This window comes from Epinephelus moara, chromosome 1 (assembly GCF_006386435.1).
Source record: "Epinephelus moara isolate mb chromosome 1, YSFRI_EMoa_1.0, whole genome shotgun sequence".
In the NCBI taxonomy this organism is placed as follows: Eukaryota; Metazoa; Chordata; class Actinopteri; order Perciformes; family Serranidae; genus Epinephelus; species Epinephelus moara.
Genome location: NC_065506.1, coordinates 9,298,474 through 9,313,797, shown reverse-complemented (window position 1 = coordinate 9,313,797; position 15,324 = coordinate 9,298,474). Strand labels below are relative to the sequence as shown.

The 15,324-nt window shown below is 40.2% G+C and overlaps 1 protein-coding gene across 3 annotated transcripts in view; it reads left to right on the top strand.

The window, feature by feature from the left end:
* mtss1lb (MTSS I-BAR domain containing 2b) overlaps positions 1-15,324 on the top strand; it is a 105,620-nt gene that overhangs the window by 67,555 nt on the left and 22,741 nt on the right. For all 3 annotated transcript variants that reach the window (XM_050049967.1, XM_050049972.1, XM_050049960.1), the window contains exons 4-7: positions 5,748-5,832; positions 7,294-7,385; positions 9,282-9,356; positions 14,463-14,620. In XM_050049967.1, the coding sequence (XP_049905924.1) occupies positions 5,748-5,832; positions 7,294-7,385; positions 9,282-9,356; positions 14,463-14,620 (410 nt within the window). The remainder of the gene's footprint in view (positions 1-5,747; positions 5,833-7,293; positions 7,386-9,281; positions 9,357-14,462; positions 14,621-15,324) is intronic.

Genomic DNA, 15,324 nt, shown 5'->3' with positions numbered 1-15,324 from the left:
TGTGGTCATATGCCTACAAAGTTGCGTGGTGATGGGTGAAACCCTTGAGATGTTATACACCTTTATGTGATGAGCCACACCCTCCGCAATATTCATTGCCTTATAGAAGCTCAGTTTCAGTAAGTTTTCCAACTTTTGCCAAGAGGGAACTTTAGATATTGATCCCTAGATTATGTTCACAGAGTTTCACATGGATTGACCAAGTCAGTGAGGAGAAAAATGTGGAACAGAGACACAGGCAGAGTTTTCGTCATTATATAGTAAGATAATAATTTTATTTATATATATCACTGAGCAAAATGTTGATATGATAAATAAGCTTGTGGGATTAAGTAAAGGAAATAACTACATACATAAACAAATAACATGCAAATATAAAAGATAATCTCATGAGACAGATAACATTCATATACAAAGCAGATAGTGCCACAAAAATAACAAGCGCTTGGATCTAAAACAGATGAAAGTGCAAAATATATGGAAGTGCATATAAAAATGCAAACATGTCACTCCTTTATTTTTGTCCAAAGCTGACATTAAACTCAGGTATCAAAAATCTTTGCTGCATATAGTAGAACTGATACATTACCACAGTTTTGTGGTAATAATACAAAATCATAAATCATAACACATCTCTGGAGCTACCGTACGAGGCTAGTACTTGTCAGGGTGGGTCCCCTCACAAACACATAGACACACATGTATTTTCACAGGGAGCTTTGCAGCCAGGAAGCAGATCAAAAGCAGGAAGGGGAGAGCAAGAGAGGGGGAGAGGAAGGAAAAAGAGTAAAGTCATATTTCCCAGGAGGGAGTCCCTCCTTCTCTCTGCAGGACGTAGAGACAGACAGACAGACAGAATGGGGCTGGGGGGTAGGGGATTGATCTCAGAATACTAGCACACTTTCATAAGTGAAAAAAAAAATTATAATAAACAAAAATGTATATATTTTTGAGCTCTTGGGATACATAAAGTCTCATAGGCTCTGCTCTTTTTCCTTGAACTTGAGATTCACATACATTTCCCACTGGAAACAGACGCACAGGGAAGCTGCTTTACATGGAAGGTTTAACGACTCTCTTTGGCTGTACATTTTCGCAATGTCTTTGCTTTACATGGGAAACTTAAAGGAGAAGTCTGGTATTTTGCACTTTGAGCCCCATTTCTGGGATGATATAATAGTAGTGACGATTGCTCATTTTTGGAGAATTTGGCCTTTCCCTGCTTGGCTTAACAGTGCTGCCTATGGCCATGTGTGAACCTGTCCTAAAACCACCCTCAACATTCGTTTTCAAAGCCATGAAACTCACAGAGTGGTCCGTGGTGTTTGTTGATGTTTTGACATAAAAATTGTACTGTCCTTAGCTGCTAAATGTTCCACAGTGTTCACCAACTAGTTGCTTACTTCGTCTATCTGCTGCTGCTACTGGGCACAAGAGTACAGGCTTTGGTGAACAATTAACCCAGCTACCCACAGGGCAAAAGGCCATCCTGGCAGACTCTTATCACCCTCTTTATGCAGAGTTCCGGCTCCTGCCTTCAAGCAGGAGGTTTTCATTTCCTTGGAGGGCCAAATCGAACAGTTATCTGAGGTCTTCTGTCCCATCAGCAGTTGGGTTTTTAAACAAGTTACCTTTTTAATGAAGTTGTATTGGACTCTGAACACTGTGTCTCATTGCAATTCATATTCTGGTGACATCTGTTGTATATAATATACACTTATGTCTGTTTATTGTATTATTTTATGATGTTGTCGTATGATTTTGGTTGTGTTGACCACTGCTGCAAACCAAATTACCCCCTGGGACATTAAAGACTTTCTCATTAACCCTCATCAACATACAATAAAACAGCACTGAATCAAATGCAGGTCTACTTGTTTTGGTTAATTTGCAAGAAACAAGCCAGACGAGCATGTTTCGAGCCATTGCTGAGCCTCTTGTAGTTTAAATAAAGTGCTGAAACATGTTGATTTGCGTTGTAAGCAAATTAACACTGACTTACACACACATACACACAGTAGCTGTATTCCAGATGTGTGTGTGTTCTGCACAGCCCCTCATCTAGTTGTTGATCTCCTATGGAGTCTGAGAGGCATGGTAATAACAGACAAACAGGAAGAGGACCATCATAAATGTAGAGATCAAACACACACACACACACACACACACACTTGGCTGTAACTCCAGTCCCATGTTTCTCTCGCCAGCAGTGAGCTCATTAAAATGAGCAAGGCGACCCCTCTCGTATTCATGGTCTCTCATCTCTCCTCCATCTCTTCCTCTCTCATTTCTTCCCCAATCCTCCTCTTCCTTCCATACAGAATATCACACACACTCTCTTCATCAGTTATGTGACTTTGCTTTTCTCTCTTACCACATCAGTTTCATGATCCACTCATTGATTTGGGATTAGATCACACTGTCAACACACAGTTCAAAATACTGCTTCAGCTGTACAAGTGATCGGCATGCATGGTGTAAACCAAGCATGTGTGTGTATGTGTGAGTGTGTATGAATGTGTGTGTTTGGGGGAGGGTGGCTCTGCTTTAATGAATGGTTGCCGGGTAGAACAGGAGGCATGAGGGAGGAATTTGTTAATTATGAATGGAGCACTTCTCTCTGGATGTGAACAACACACAGTGTAAGTGTGAGTGTGTTTGTGTGTGTGGTTTGGCATTTGTTAGTGTATGGGTATGTGGTAACATATATGAGGACGTGCCTTATGATTGTTTTGATCAGCGGGTTGCCGGTTTGAATCTACAGACTGGCTGGTGAGGGAGTTAAATGAGTGATATTAATTACCATTAAGGTGCTAATGAGTAAGGCAGGTTGATCAGACCAGGGCAGCATAAGGTCATTCATTTTTGAATTAGGACCAGAGGAAATCCCAAGGCAAGGCTGAGGTTTACACAATCTAATGTAGGAGATAATGCCATTATATCCAACATGTTTTACTGAGAAATAAAAAGCAGGTTTGGTTCTGTCCTTGTATGGCATTAACATAAAAAAAACAAACACATACATTTTACATTAAAAAACGGTTAAAAATGTGTATATTGTATATATTTTTGTAGTATTTTTTCATAATCTTTTTTTTTTTTTTTGATTCTACATTTCTTGTCTTTTGTGGTATCCTAATTGTTATGTACCAATAGCCTACACCAAAGCAGATTTCTTGTATGTGTAAAGCTACCCAGCAATAAAACAGATTCTGACTGTGCTTCAAAGCAGTGCTTTGAGCCCATTCTCGGCACCCATCGGCTGTATTCGGCGTCTGACTTCCAGGAGACGGCGATACAGCCGCTGGGGGCAGACCCCGATTTTTTGGCATTCCAGTTTGATTTGGGCGGAGGAGGCGAATTTCCGTTTCCGACTTCCGTTTATATATAAGTAAATATGCTGAACCATTGTGATGGATTCAGAGTTTGCAGTGATGCCAATTATGTTCCGCCTCGTAAGTTCACCGCACAGAATGTTTAAGCTGGCAACAACTGCAGCCAGCTCAAACGTGATTGGTCAATATCACGCGGACTACAAACAGCCTACAACCGGAAACCAGGGCTCTTCCACTCTTCTTTTGGAGGCAAGATCTCCGGGGTTTGCCTACAGACTCTATATTCACTGAATGTAGAGTCTGTATATAGAGACTACTTTGAGCCAAATGCTAACATGGCTATGTTAAGCAGGTGACTTTCACTATGTTCCTCATCTTAGCCTCCCAAGTTAGGAGGATAAGATTTGGTAATTAGTACTAAACAAAAAAAAAAGCTGCAGGTAATGGCAATGGCATTATTTTTAGTATTCAGTATTTGGTCATTAACATCTGCTCATGGCCTGACATGAAATCACTTAAGTGTTTCTAACTAACCAGTCTACCAGACTTTATGATAATCCATCTAAAAGTTGTCAGTATAGTTTACCCCTAAACAGAGATGTTACCCATATGGTGACGCCGCTGGTGACAATGGACATCTGTGCAAAACCGAAAGTCATTCCATCAAATAGTCAGTTTCAGTCTGTTCCAAAGTGGTGGACCGACCGACCAGCCCATATTGCTGAACACTAGCATGTTACAGGGAATGCTCATTGTTCAGAGGGCTCCAAAGCCCCTGTAGTCCAAAAAATGTCCCATTAAACCAAAGGGCCACTCTGAAGGACTGTTTCAATGAAAATATGCTACACATTCTCCCAAACAGAAGCACATAGCTATTTTTTGTGCAGAATGACATCATCACACGGCGCTCTGTAGGTCACCTGGTGGAGCAGGTGCCCCATGTACAAAAGCTTTGTCTGCAGCAGCTGGGGGTTTGATTTTGACCCATGGCCTTTTGCTGCATGTCATTCCCTGTTACTCTCACCCTTTGTTGGTTGGGTTACGTAGGTTTAAGAATGAGAAGTGATATTGGGCCTAGGGTAAGAATATCAGGGTAAGCTAATCAGAGGCGGCTTAGGACGGGTCATGACATAGAAGAAAGGTCCTATGACATCATTCTGTATCATAATTAGCCATGCACTTGTGTTTGGGTGGAGTCTGGAGCTATTTCGGAGAAATTGCCCAACGGAGCAATGCACCTTTGTTTTTCAGGATACTGGACTGTGGGCCAAATGGGACATTTTTTTTTATTGGGGCTTTGTAACCATGAGCCATCGGAACAATGGCAGCACCCCCAGTGTTACGTGGCTACATATCTTCAGAGTGTGCTTTTTATTTGATGAAGTTAGCTTACTGAAGAAAAAAAACCCTCAAAACTTAATTTGCAGTTAAGTTAAAGAACACAGCTGCTGGATTTTTTCCTCAATATGTAGTCACAGTACATGTAAGGTGTTGCTGGAAAGGTTACATTATTCATTATGAAATTGTTGACTGAATAATTTTAGAGAAGTTACCACCCCCTTTTTTTCCAAACATTGAATTTTTCAGTTTTGGATGAAAATATTAATCTGGTGCATAACATTTTAGAATAACAACCTTCCTCCCTCAGCACTCCCTGCATTTTACTGTGTAAGCCTGTCTAAGCCCTCGTGATAAACAGTGTCTCTTGAGGAAATCCCATTTGGCTGCTGTTTAATCTGAATTTTCCAGTGTGTACATTACAGTGGCAGCAGTGATTATGATATTCTCGAGGCACTGTATACTATATAAGCCACACCTCAGCTTGAGTCTTAGCATAAGACTGAAGCTATAATAACGTTTTTCTTGTTGGCTCTCCACCTGCACAGCTGAGGCAGCAGCTCTGAGCACCTTGTTTGGAAGTTAGCGGTGTCTGCCATCAGTTAAACTGACTTTAACTCCGGGGTCAGCTTTTTCCACATGGGTCTACTCTGCCTTAAAATAGTCTGGTGTTTACAGTTGCAGGTTAGCTGCTCACGAATCTGGGTCCCTGAGCCGCTGGCTCTCACACAAACACACACTCACGAGACACTACTTTATTTGGACGAAACAGGGAGTGTGTGTAGTATCTACGAGAGGCAGATTGAGGTCTTGTGTAAATACTGCTGAAAGTGAAAAGATACAAAAGCTTGGTAGTTGTTCATCTGTTTGAAGAATACAATGCTTCTACCAGCATTTACTTTACACAGCACACTAATAGCTGTAATGTAAATACTGATCACAGCTTTGTGTTGTTTCTGTGCAACAAAAAGGGCCTTCAGTGGTAAATGTGTAGACTTTGGTAGCATCTGTGTGTATATGCATGTCTGTGTGTGTGTGTTTCATCATATGAACATGGCTATTTTGTGTTTCCAGGAGCAACCAGGGATATCGGTTCAGCTCTGACCAGGATGTGCATGAGGCATCGCAGCATTGAAGCCAAACTTCGCCAGTTCACTAAGTAAGATCTGTATCTTTCCTTCCTTCCCTTTTCACTGTTTCTGTCCTCCTTGACCTCATTCCTTTGCTTCCTTTCCTTCCTTTGTTGTATCTAAGGCCCAGACACACCAAGCCAACATCAAGAACTAGTGGCAACGAAGGCTGATTGTTGCATCACTCCATGTTGCCTGTGTCTTAGCCAAAAAGTTGCACCTAAAGATCCAGCAGAGACTACATCCAATGGCCAACTGGCTTTGTGTATCAGCAGGAGGCGGTACTCTGTATTTGACATTAAAAAAAAAAAAAAAAGGGAAAACGGAAGACTGACAGGATGGATTCAAGACCCTGTTTAGCCAGTTAGCACATAACAGCACATCCTGAAGTTAAAAGACCAAAGCAAATGGCTAGAAACATAATCCAACCTTATATAACACAAGTTTGTTTTGATCTCACGCCCCCTTGACTTTAGTCGTTTGTTTACTTTCCTCACTTGTGTTTCTCTTCTTGTGCACTGAGCTGAGCGGCCAATCCAAGTGATTTAATTTACTGACAGGGTCCACTTACTCCGACGCTGATTCCACATGCTGAATTGGACAAACAAAAAGCTGCCAAGGGCCAACTAGTGCAACGGTGGGGGACACACTGCAAAAACTAGAGTGACAGATGCTCACTGATGGCCTGACATTGACCAACAGCTGACCAGCGGCCTGGTGTGTCAGGGCCCTTACACTGTAGCCCATCAGGATTTTTCAAATGTCAAACCTTTAGTGTTTCCATCTAAAGCTGACCTTGTTTTACGGGTTATGATGGGGCAACTACTTGTTGAGGTTTTCTTGTCAGCTGTATGGATATCATTAGGAACATTGCTCTGTCTGTACATATTGAAATGACTGTAAATGAATACAACCGCTGGCACACAACTCGGACCACTCAGGAAACCTCACCAAGAGTCTGTTTTCAACCATTGTTTGCCTTTACCTCATTCTCCATACTCTCTAATGACTTTTCCACGGCACAAGCTATTACACTGATGGAGATGATAATGATGATGATAATAATCTATGACCATGGTAATGACAGGGGTCCCTTTGAAAACAGAGTCAATCTAAAAGCTATTGTGTGTCAGTGTATATGTGCACATGTTCCATTTTAATGTAAGTATATACATTTGTATCGCATGTATACATGTGTGAATAGGGAGGGGGGGCAGTGTTCCAGATACTAAAATTGCAAAGTGGAATGATTTGTGGAGGGAAATATGTGTAAGGATCTCATTCCAGAGACGTATCATTTTCAGTGGGGTTTTGTGGTCGGGAATATGGGGGTCGCTACTGTTTACATTAAGTCGGTCTCTTTTCAACACACTACAAAATGAAAATGTTTGTCTGAGTATTCATTTTAAATGAAACAAAGCAGTAGGTATTGGCATAGGGTCTAAGCAGTCTCTTATGTTATGTACCTTCTTCTTAAATCTCTCCCACAGTGCTTTGATGGAGAGTCTGATCACTCCTCTCCAGGACAAGATTGAGGACTGGAAGAAGACAGCAAACCAGCTGGATAAGGATCATGCCAAAGGTAAACACACACAGCATGTTGTGATGCTAATTTATGAAACTACTAAATTACATAGTTTCAGCCCCACATCCTCCCCACTGAAGTAGATTTAAATAAAGTACCCACTGCTTTGCAAAGTGCAGCTCTGTAGCTGATTGACCACTGTGAAGGTTGGATAAAAGAAAAGTGTAATCAATGTAGATCCCTTAATCGTCAGTTATCCAGTACAACAATTTAACAAAACTCTTTAAGAGTTTTTAATCATGTCCAGTTACCTGTTAAAGCATTTTGCATAGAAGTACTTTTAAAATCATGAAATATGATCTTGGAAGTCCAGTTTGATTAATAATTTCTAATACTATAAGAGAAGATTTGCAATTGTCAGATGTTATCGTCTCAACAGTCACAAAGTGAGTGCTGATTTTCACTGTCCAGATTTCAATTCAATCTACCAGGAAGGTGGGCTTGCAAGTACTTTATATGCCACTATAGGACATTCCAAGGTGATTTTGCAAATGCTAACCCAGGGTCAACTTTTTACCCATTTTAAGGGTGGAGCCCTCTTTGTCAGGTCCTTCAATATGTAAACCTAGTGATTGAAATAAAGAAAAAACTGGGTTTTTAATGCAGTGCTATTATTAGTCTGATCACCACCTGCGGGTGCTGTCACACCTGTAGTTGGATAAGACCAAGTTAAAAACTGTTTGTTGTTGTTTTAGTCAATTTCATGCTCTCACTTACTTATAGCAAACAAACCAAGAGCTGGTAGCATGAAGTCATACTGACTGAAAGGTAACTCATTGATTGGACATCTTTGGGACTTTCATCCTGCGCCATCCATCATAGGGAGATGAAATCCCACTGACTGACTACAATTCATGCTGCACTTTACTGATACCATTGTGTTTCTTTACATTCTGTGTTGCAGAAGGCTCAAAAATAAGTAACCCCTTAAGAACACTATTAGACAAGGTCGCAATCTGTGACCTATTGGCTATCAGATTAATGACAATGAAGCCTCTGGGAGCAATGACCAATGTTCCATCTGGTGTAGCCAGCAGATATTCTGGGGGCCTCCTTCTATGCACTGGTCATTTTTGCAAATCTCTATAAACAGTTACCTGGATATGAATGCAAATAGATAAAAATAAAGAGCTAACATAAAGCTAATTCTTATCAGACAACAGCCAGTGGGTTCTGAGAATGCTTGAGACCGCCTCTTAACATGGACTGCTTGCCTGCCATCCAAACATGATTGGTCAATACTACTGGGACAACAAACAGAAACCAGAACACTTCCAATACCAAAATCTTGTCCCATTGCCTTCAGGTCCTGCATACTTATGCAGGCATCTGTTAATAGAGATTATCAAGGTTGTAAGCAGACCTCATATTTCAAAAAAGTTACAAATAGATAGAATGAGGGCAACAATGTGGCATCATAATATTACGTTAGGGTACATTTCTGTCATTGTTTACTGAGTAGCTATGAAACATGCTTGGTCAGGGAAAAATCCCCTCTGTCACATGCTGACGCATACACATTAATTACTACGGTTACTAGATGATAAAATCATAGATATATGCATTGCTTACATCTTGCATAGAAAATTGATTTCTCCCGTTTATTACAGTTTGTCATGCTTTTGTATGAATCTTACTGGTTTCAGATCTGCTATACTGATAGCCTGGACTGACTGATACAAATCAAAGATGTTGCTCAATGCTGACTGTAATCACTAAGGATCAGTATTTCCCTCCAGTCAAATGTCAAGTGTTTATCAATGAGCTCTTGGTTTCATAGCCCCTGGACGTGTTTCTATTTAAGTTAATATTGTAAATCCGAGGTAATATAAGTTCACACAGAGGGGGCTTACATTCCTTTTACTAAAGCATCTCTGTTCATCCTGTTTCAAGAGTACAAGAGGTCACGCCACGAGATCAAGAAGAAGTCATCTGACACCATGAAACTACAGAAGAAGGCTCGTAAAGGTAACAGTCAGCTGTTGAGCTCAGGCTCCTCTCACACTAGACAGATCAGACAGAATTGTAGAGGTCAATAGTGTTTTGCAAGGTCACAAAGACAACATCAGTTCTACTAGTATCATCCAGTGCTGTAGCTGTGGATATTAGGACATTCAGATCATTTGGCCTCTGTTATCTCTATGAGCTTCTCACTGTTGCTAGTAGTGCCAGTGTATCCTAAATCAACACCAGCAACAATATTCCCTGGACCAAAACTGGATGTTGATTTATGGTTTGTATCTGATTTGGATGTGTGATAAAAGCAATACAATACAGATTCAAAATACAGTGACTGCCTTTAATACCAACACACACATACAGAAAATTGAGTCATTCACTGAAGTCAGGAACCACAGTCCCTTCAGTCTAGGTCAAAGGAATTGTAGGTTCACATTGCCATCTAGTGGTGCTAAGTAGTACTGCAGGTCTTTTCTCATTTGTCCTGAAACACTTCACTCAGTGATGCAGCAGCCAATAATTAGTGCTTTCTCTCCAGCAGCATCCGTTCAGTTGCCAGGCAGATGAATACATAAATACACAATGTCTGTATAGTAAATTACAAAATTACATCCTTTTTATTTATATTCTTTTGTTAAAGAAAACTATAACTCATGTTGTGTACTTACAATTGGGATTGTTCATTTAAAACATTAGTAATACATGAAAATTGATAGATACATAAAAAATAACACACAAATAATTTAAATAAAACATGAAATGATAGAGAGAGACAGTGCTGTGTCCCTTGCTTTTATGTCTGAAAGTGTCTTACAGCCCTGTTAGTGCTGGTGCTTGGTGGTATTATTATTTTTGGATTAAGTTTTTGGTTGCAGCAGCAGTGTTATTTTGCTCTAACGTGTGGCACTGTGGCTGTCTTGTGATGGCTTCCTTGTACTAACCTTAACAATGAGTTCTGCTATTTCTGCTCTCTCTCTCCCCCCTTTCTCTCTCTCTGTCCCTCCCTTTCTCTTTTCTTATTTTGCTTCCTTTTTGCGATCTCCCCTTCTCACTGCTACCGTCTCTCTGTCTCTCCCTCCCTCTGTCCCCCTGTAATAGAGATCCAGGGTAAGTATCAGCTCGCTACAGCTCTGCCGCATCACCTTCCTTTACTCACATTCCCAACCTTCTCCTGCATATTACCATAAAAGCATGTGTCTAGTGGAGGCTAAAACCCAGCTGAACTCAGTTTACTACTTTGTAGTTATTACTGTAGTTGTTACATACATACAGTTCCAGTAAACTATGTGTAGCACAGTACAAAAAGTATATAAACACAAGATATGTTTTTTTTAAGTAATCAATACGTTTTGAAAATAACACATTTACATTCTGTAAATGACTGAAAATCAAATAGGTGAAGTGTGTAGGATTTAGAGGGGTATGGTAGCGTCTAGTGGTGAACTGTAGATTGCAACCAGCTCAAACATCTCCCGATTAGAATTCCTCCAGTTTAATTCATCAGGAGGTTTTAACCAGGAGCTGGATTATCCACAGAGGTCTCTTCCTCTCCAAAACAAATGGACTGGATGATTAAAACTGTTAAAAATGCTGAATAAAGCAGTTTCCCATTACAAATCATTGTATCTCTGATGCTGTTTGGCATCATGGAGACAGACGGCTCGCCCAGAACTTGCTATTGTGTGCTCACCCATTTTCTCTTCCAGACATTTAGGAAGTTTTACTCTGAACAGAACTATCCACAGAGGTCTGTTCCTCTCCAAACAAACAGACCTAGTGGTTTAAACTAGTATAAACACAGAATAAAGCAGTTTCACATTAAACCCATGCACTGTATGTCAGACACACTTTGGCATGTCACTGTGGGCGGCTAGTCCAACGCGTGCTAAGGTGCGGTGAACATTAGATCCAAGCGTTCAAGTGCTTTTTCACCAGAAGCTGAATTATCCACAGAGGTCTCTTCCTCTCCAAAACAAACGAACCTGGTGATTTAAACGGGTAGAAACACTGAATAAAGCAGTTTCACACTACAAAAAAGTGTTACTCCAGCACTGCTTATTGTAGTTGGGCTTCATACTACTGTGGCTGACGCAAAAATGGAAATGACCCTATCTAGAGTCAGTGTTTGGTTTGGCCTATCTGGGCTACTGTAGACACATGGCAATACAACATGGCAATCTCTATAAATGAAGAAACCCATTTCCTACCACCCACTTCCTATGTAGATGTAAATGTTTCATTTTAAGTTAAAGAGAACACAACAATTCTTTATTATCAGGTCATTTTACACTAAAGAAAACATACTTATTACATTATATTCCATTTCTGCCAATATATCCTCCTAAATCCTACACACCGGTCCTTTAAGTCCAACAAATTAATACTACTTTCTGAAGGAATATTATAGTTTGAAAATTATTAAAGTTTGAAAGGGCTTGAAATGTGCTTTTGTAGTGCATACAATACAAATGTTATTACCACAAACTAATACATATGTAGAACCTGAAGCTTTAGGGCCCTGCGAGCCTCATTTAATGTGCCCAAATGCCTCCTTTTTTTGGTCTCATTATGACTGACAAGACATCATGTATCTGATCTTATCTATTTTTTTCCCAGGACATATATATATATATATATATATATATATACATATATAAAACCAGCTATTGTGACTCTTTTTAGAAAACTAGTTGCATCAGAGCAGTTCCTAAAGAAGCCTCACTTTTCAAGGTTTTGTCTCCTGGTGACAGAGAAGAGTTCAGCTCATATAGCTTGTAGTTGTTTGAGGAGTTGGAGTCGTGCCGTTTCACCTCCAACAATGCATGATGTAATTTAACTTCTTGTTCCTTGACTCCTGCATGACTTCTGTAGCTGTTACCACTAGCTTTGTAGTCACACCGCAGGCTCTCATTGTGCTCTCATGCCACTCCTCTTCTCTTGTCCTGTCTGTCATTCTGTCTCCATTACTGACTTTTTTTGCATGTTGTAACACTACAAAGAGTTATTTCATGCCTTGCTTTCAATTCATTGCATTTCATGTTTTTTTTCTGTTAACAGTAGATAGGGTTAAGATTTTCTACTTATGAACCTACTGTATGTCTTACCTTTTGTCATCAATTGATTGCTGTGCAAATACAGCAAGTACTGAAGTTTTATGGCAGAAAAACATTATTTGAGTTTTGGCTCTTTACTATCATTATTTTGGGTGTGGACTGGCAAAGTGACAAAGAGGGAAAATTGCACACTCTCACACTTTGGGATCAACTTTTTATGCATGCATATAGGCCAAGTCTTAGTCTTAGTTTTGAGCTAGAGAGGGTGTCTCTCCAATCAGTGGCAATTGTGATAAAGCTAGCACAAAAGAGATATGCTGTTACTGTAAAGACTGGTAAATATCCACAAGACTGACTTTATTATTTAAAGGTGCTGTGGTGAATATTTGATATTCATCATAGCATCAAATGGCTGTGTGTAAAGTGAAAGAGGTTGCTCACAGAGACAAGCCCACAGAGAATTCACCTGACTAGTTCCCCTCAGCTCTAAGGAGCATTTTAATGTTTTCAAAAGGATAGTTTGGATCTTTGAAGTGGGGTTGTATGAGGTACTTATTCATAGTCAGTGTATTATACCGTATACAGTAGATGTCAGTTGGCATACCACCAGTTTGGAGAAGCAGGCTGGAGTACTGACACTAAAGCTAAGCATTATACTGCTGTGGAGTGGTCAGAGGCAAAATGTATTTTAGCCACCTAAAAATAGTCCAACCTGAAAAAAATCAATATCAGTTTAAGTGTTTGTCATATTTAGAGTATTTTCACTGATATACCTTTCCTTCAGACAGCAATTTCTGACAGATCTGGAACCGTCATATTGCTCTCTTTAAGGCCAGACTCCAATGAGGAAAAACAGTGATGTTGTTGAGCACAGAAGCTGCTGGGCTACCACTGCCTTAATTCGTTATTTTGTTTGTGTTATTGTGTCTTTGGTGATCGTTCTAATTCACCAAAGTCACATTATAACAAAAACTAACTGATAGAGGCAGTGGTAGGCCAGCTGCTACTGTGTTACTGTTTTTTCAGTGGAGTCTGGTGGCTTTGATGAGAGCATAGATGGGGAAATGAGGCTGTTAATTGCTTCACTGCAGGAATGAGCTGTCTGCTGCAAAATAAAGCAATGAAAATACACTAGATGTAACATACACTTTAAGTGTTACAGATTTATTTTGGTGGGACTGTTTTTTACATGTTGCTGCCCACCATCCACCGCAGTAACCCCCTGCTGAATGTGTAAAAATGAAAAAGTGTTTACCAACAAATTAAACTTAAGCAAATAAATGTCAGTGTTTACAGCTTGTTTCTGCTGCTCCCACATGGCCAAAATTTGTTATTGCAAGTTTAAAGCCTAAGCAACAACAAGTCCCTACATTTCATCTGAATTGCCACCAAATTTATTAAACATAATCAAATCTTTTCAGTTTCTGAGAAAAAGGGATAGAAATAGCCAGTATTATTAGTTTGTCTTGATAACTCATCTTAACAATATATAGGTCATTGAGCGTTTAGGGTATAGTTGTATAGGGTACATGGTACTGCTTAGTACTCTTCTGATATGCTTTCCATGTCCCTCCATTCATAGTATGCAGGACATTATGTCACTAGTGTGGCTGCTGTTGGCTTAATAAAATGACATAAAATATGATGACACAACATAATGTGCCTGCATTTTGGATTCCACATCAACATTAAAAAAGTACTGAGCCAAAACATCAGACAAGGTGTTTCTGCTACTTTGTCTGTCTTAGCCTGAGTTTCATAATATATGCTAGTGGCTTGATGGTGGAGCAGTGCATTATCTGAAGCAGAGGCTGATGGAGAAATATCACATCAAGTCCACATTGTGTTTGTTTCTACTGCTATAAATACCAACACACTTTTCTCTTTCACTTCTATCTGCACCTCCACCTTTCTTTCCCACCTCCTTTTTATCCACCTCTGCTGGTGAAAACCTCTCTCCTCTCCTTCATACTATCATCATCTTCTCCTTGATGTGCTCCCTGTCTCATTTATTCTATCTCACATTTGTTTTCTCTCCACCACCACACCCACCCCACCCCAGGACGAGTGGACCTGCAGCCTCAGCTGGACAGTGCCATGCAAGATGTGACTGACATGTGCCTGTTGATGGAGGAGACAGAGAAGCAGGCAGTGCGCCGGGCCCTTGTGGAGGAGAGGGGTCGCTTCTGCACTTTCATCGGCTTCCTTCAGCCTGTTGTGGTGAGGAGATGGAGGAGAAGGGGTGGTGGTCGTGGTAGAGTGGCTGGAAGGGAGGAGATGGGTAGACGGAGGGGCAAGCACTTTCTGACCTGCCACACAGGTCCTGCTGCAGAGCAGTTTCTCTGATAGAGATTTAGGTTTAGTGCCTTGCTCAAAGTGGCTTACGTTTGTTGTATGATCCCAAAATACAACAAGTGACACTTTCACTGCACCTGATTTCCACTGGGAGGCAACACACTACAATTTATCTGACAAAGGTGTGTGCTAGTCTCCCATATTAACAAGAGATGTGGCAGTGTAAAATTATCAGGCTATGATTATTGTGGCTAGAAATACCACAGGAAACAGTATAATTACAATATTGAATTGAGGTTTCATGAAATACTACAATTAGGACTGACTCGAAGATAAATAGCCTCACACCATGTTTGCCTTGCACTTTATCAAACAGCAAAGAAAAGTATAAAGTAGAAGCCCAACAGTTATATCATGTGATTTATCAAAATGTTGTCATCACGAGGTATGACACAGAAAGCCAAATAAAGAGCTAAACAGTGTGGCTGCAATTAATGTTATGGAGACTACTTCTTTGATATTAATGTATATCATGAAATATCATGAAAACTGAAGTTATGTTGACAGCATGTCATCCACCTCTGTTGTACCTGTCAGAGTAAAGCGGAAAAAAAAACAAAAACATATTG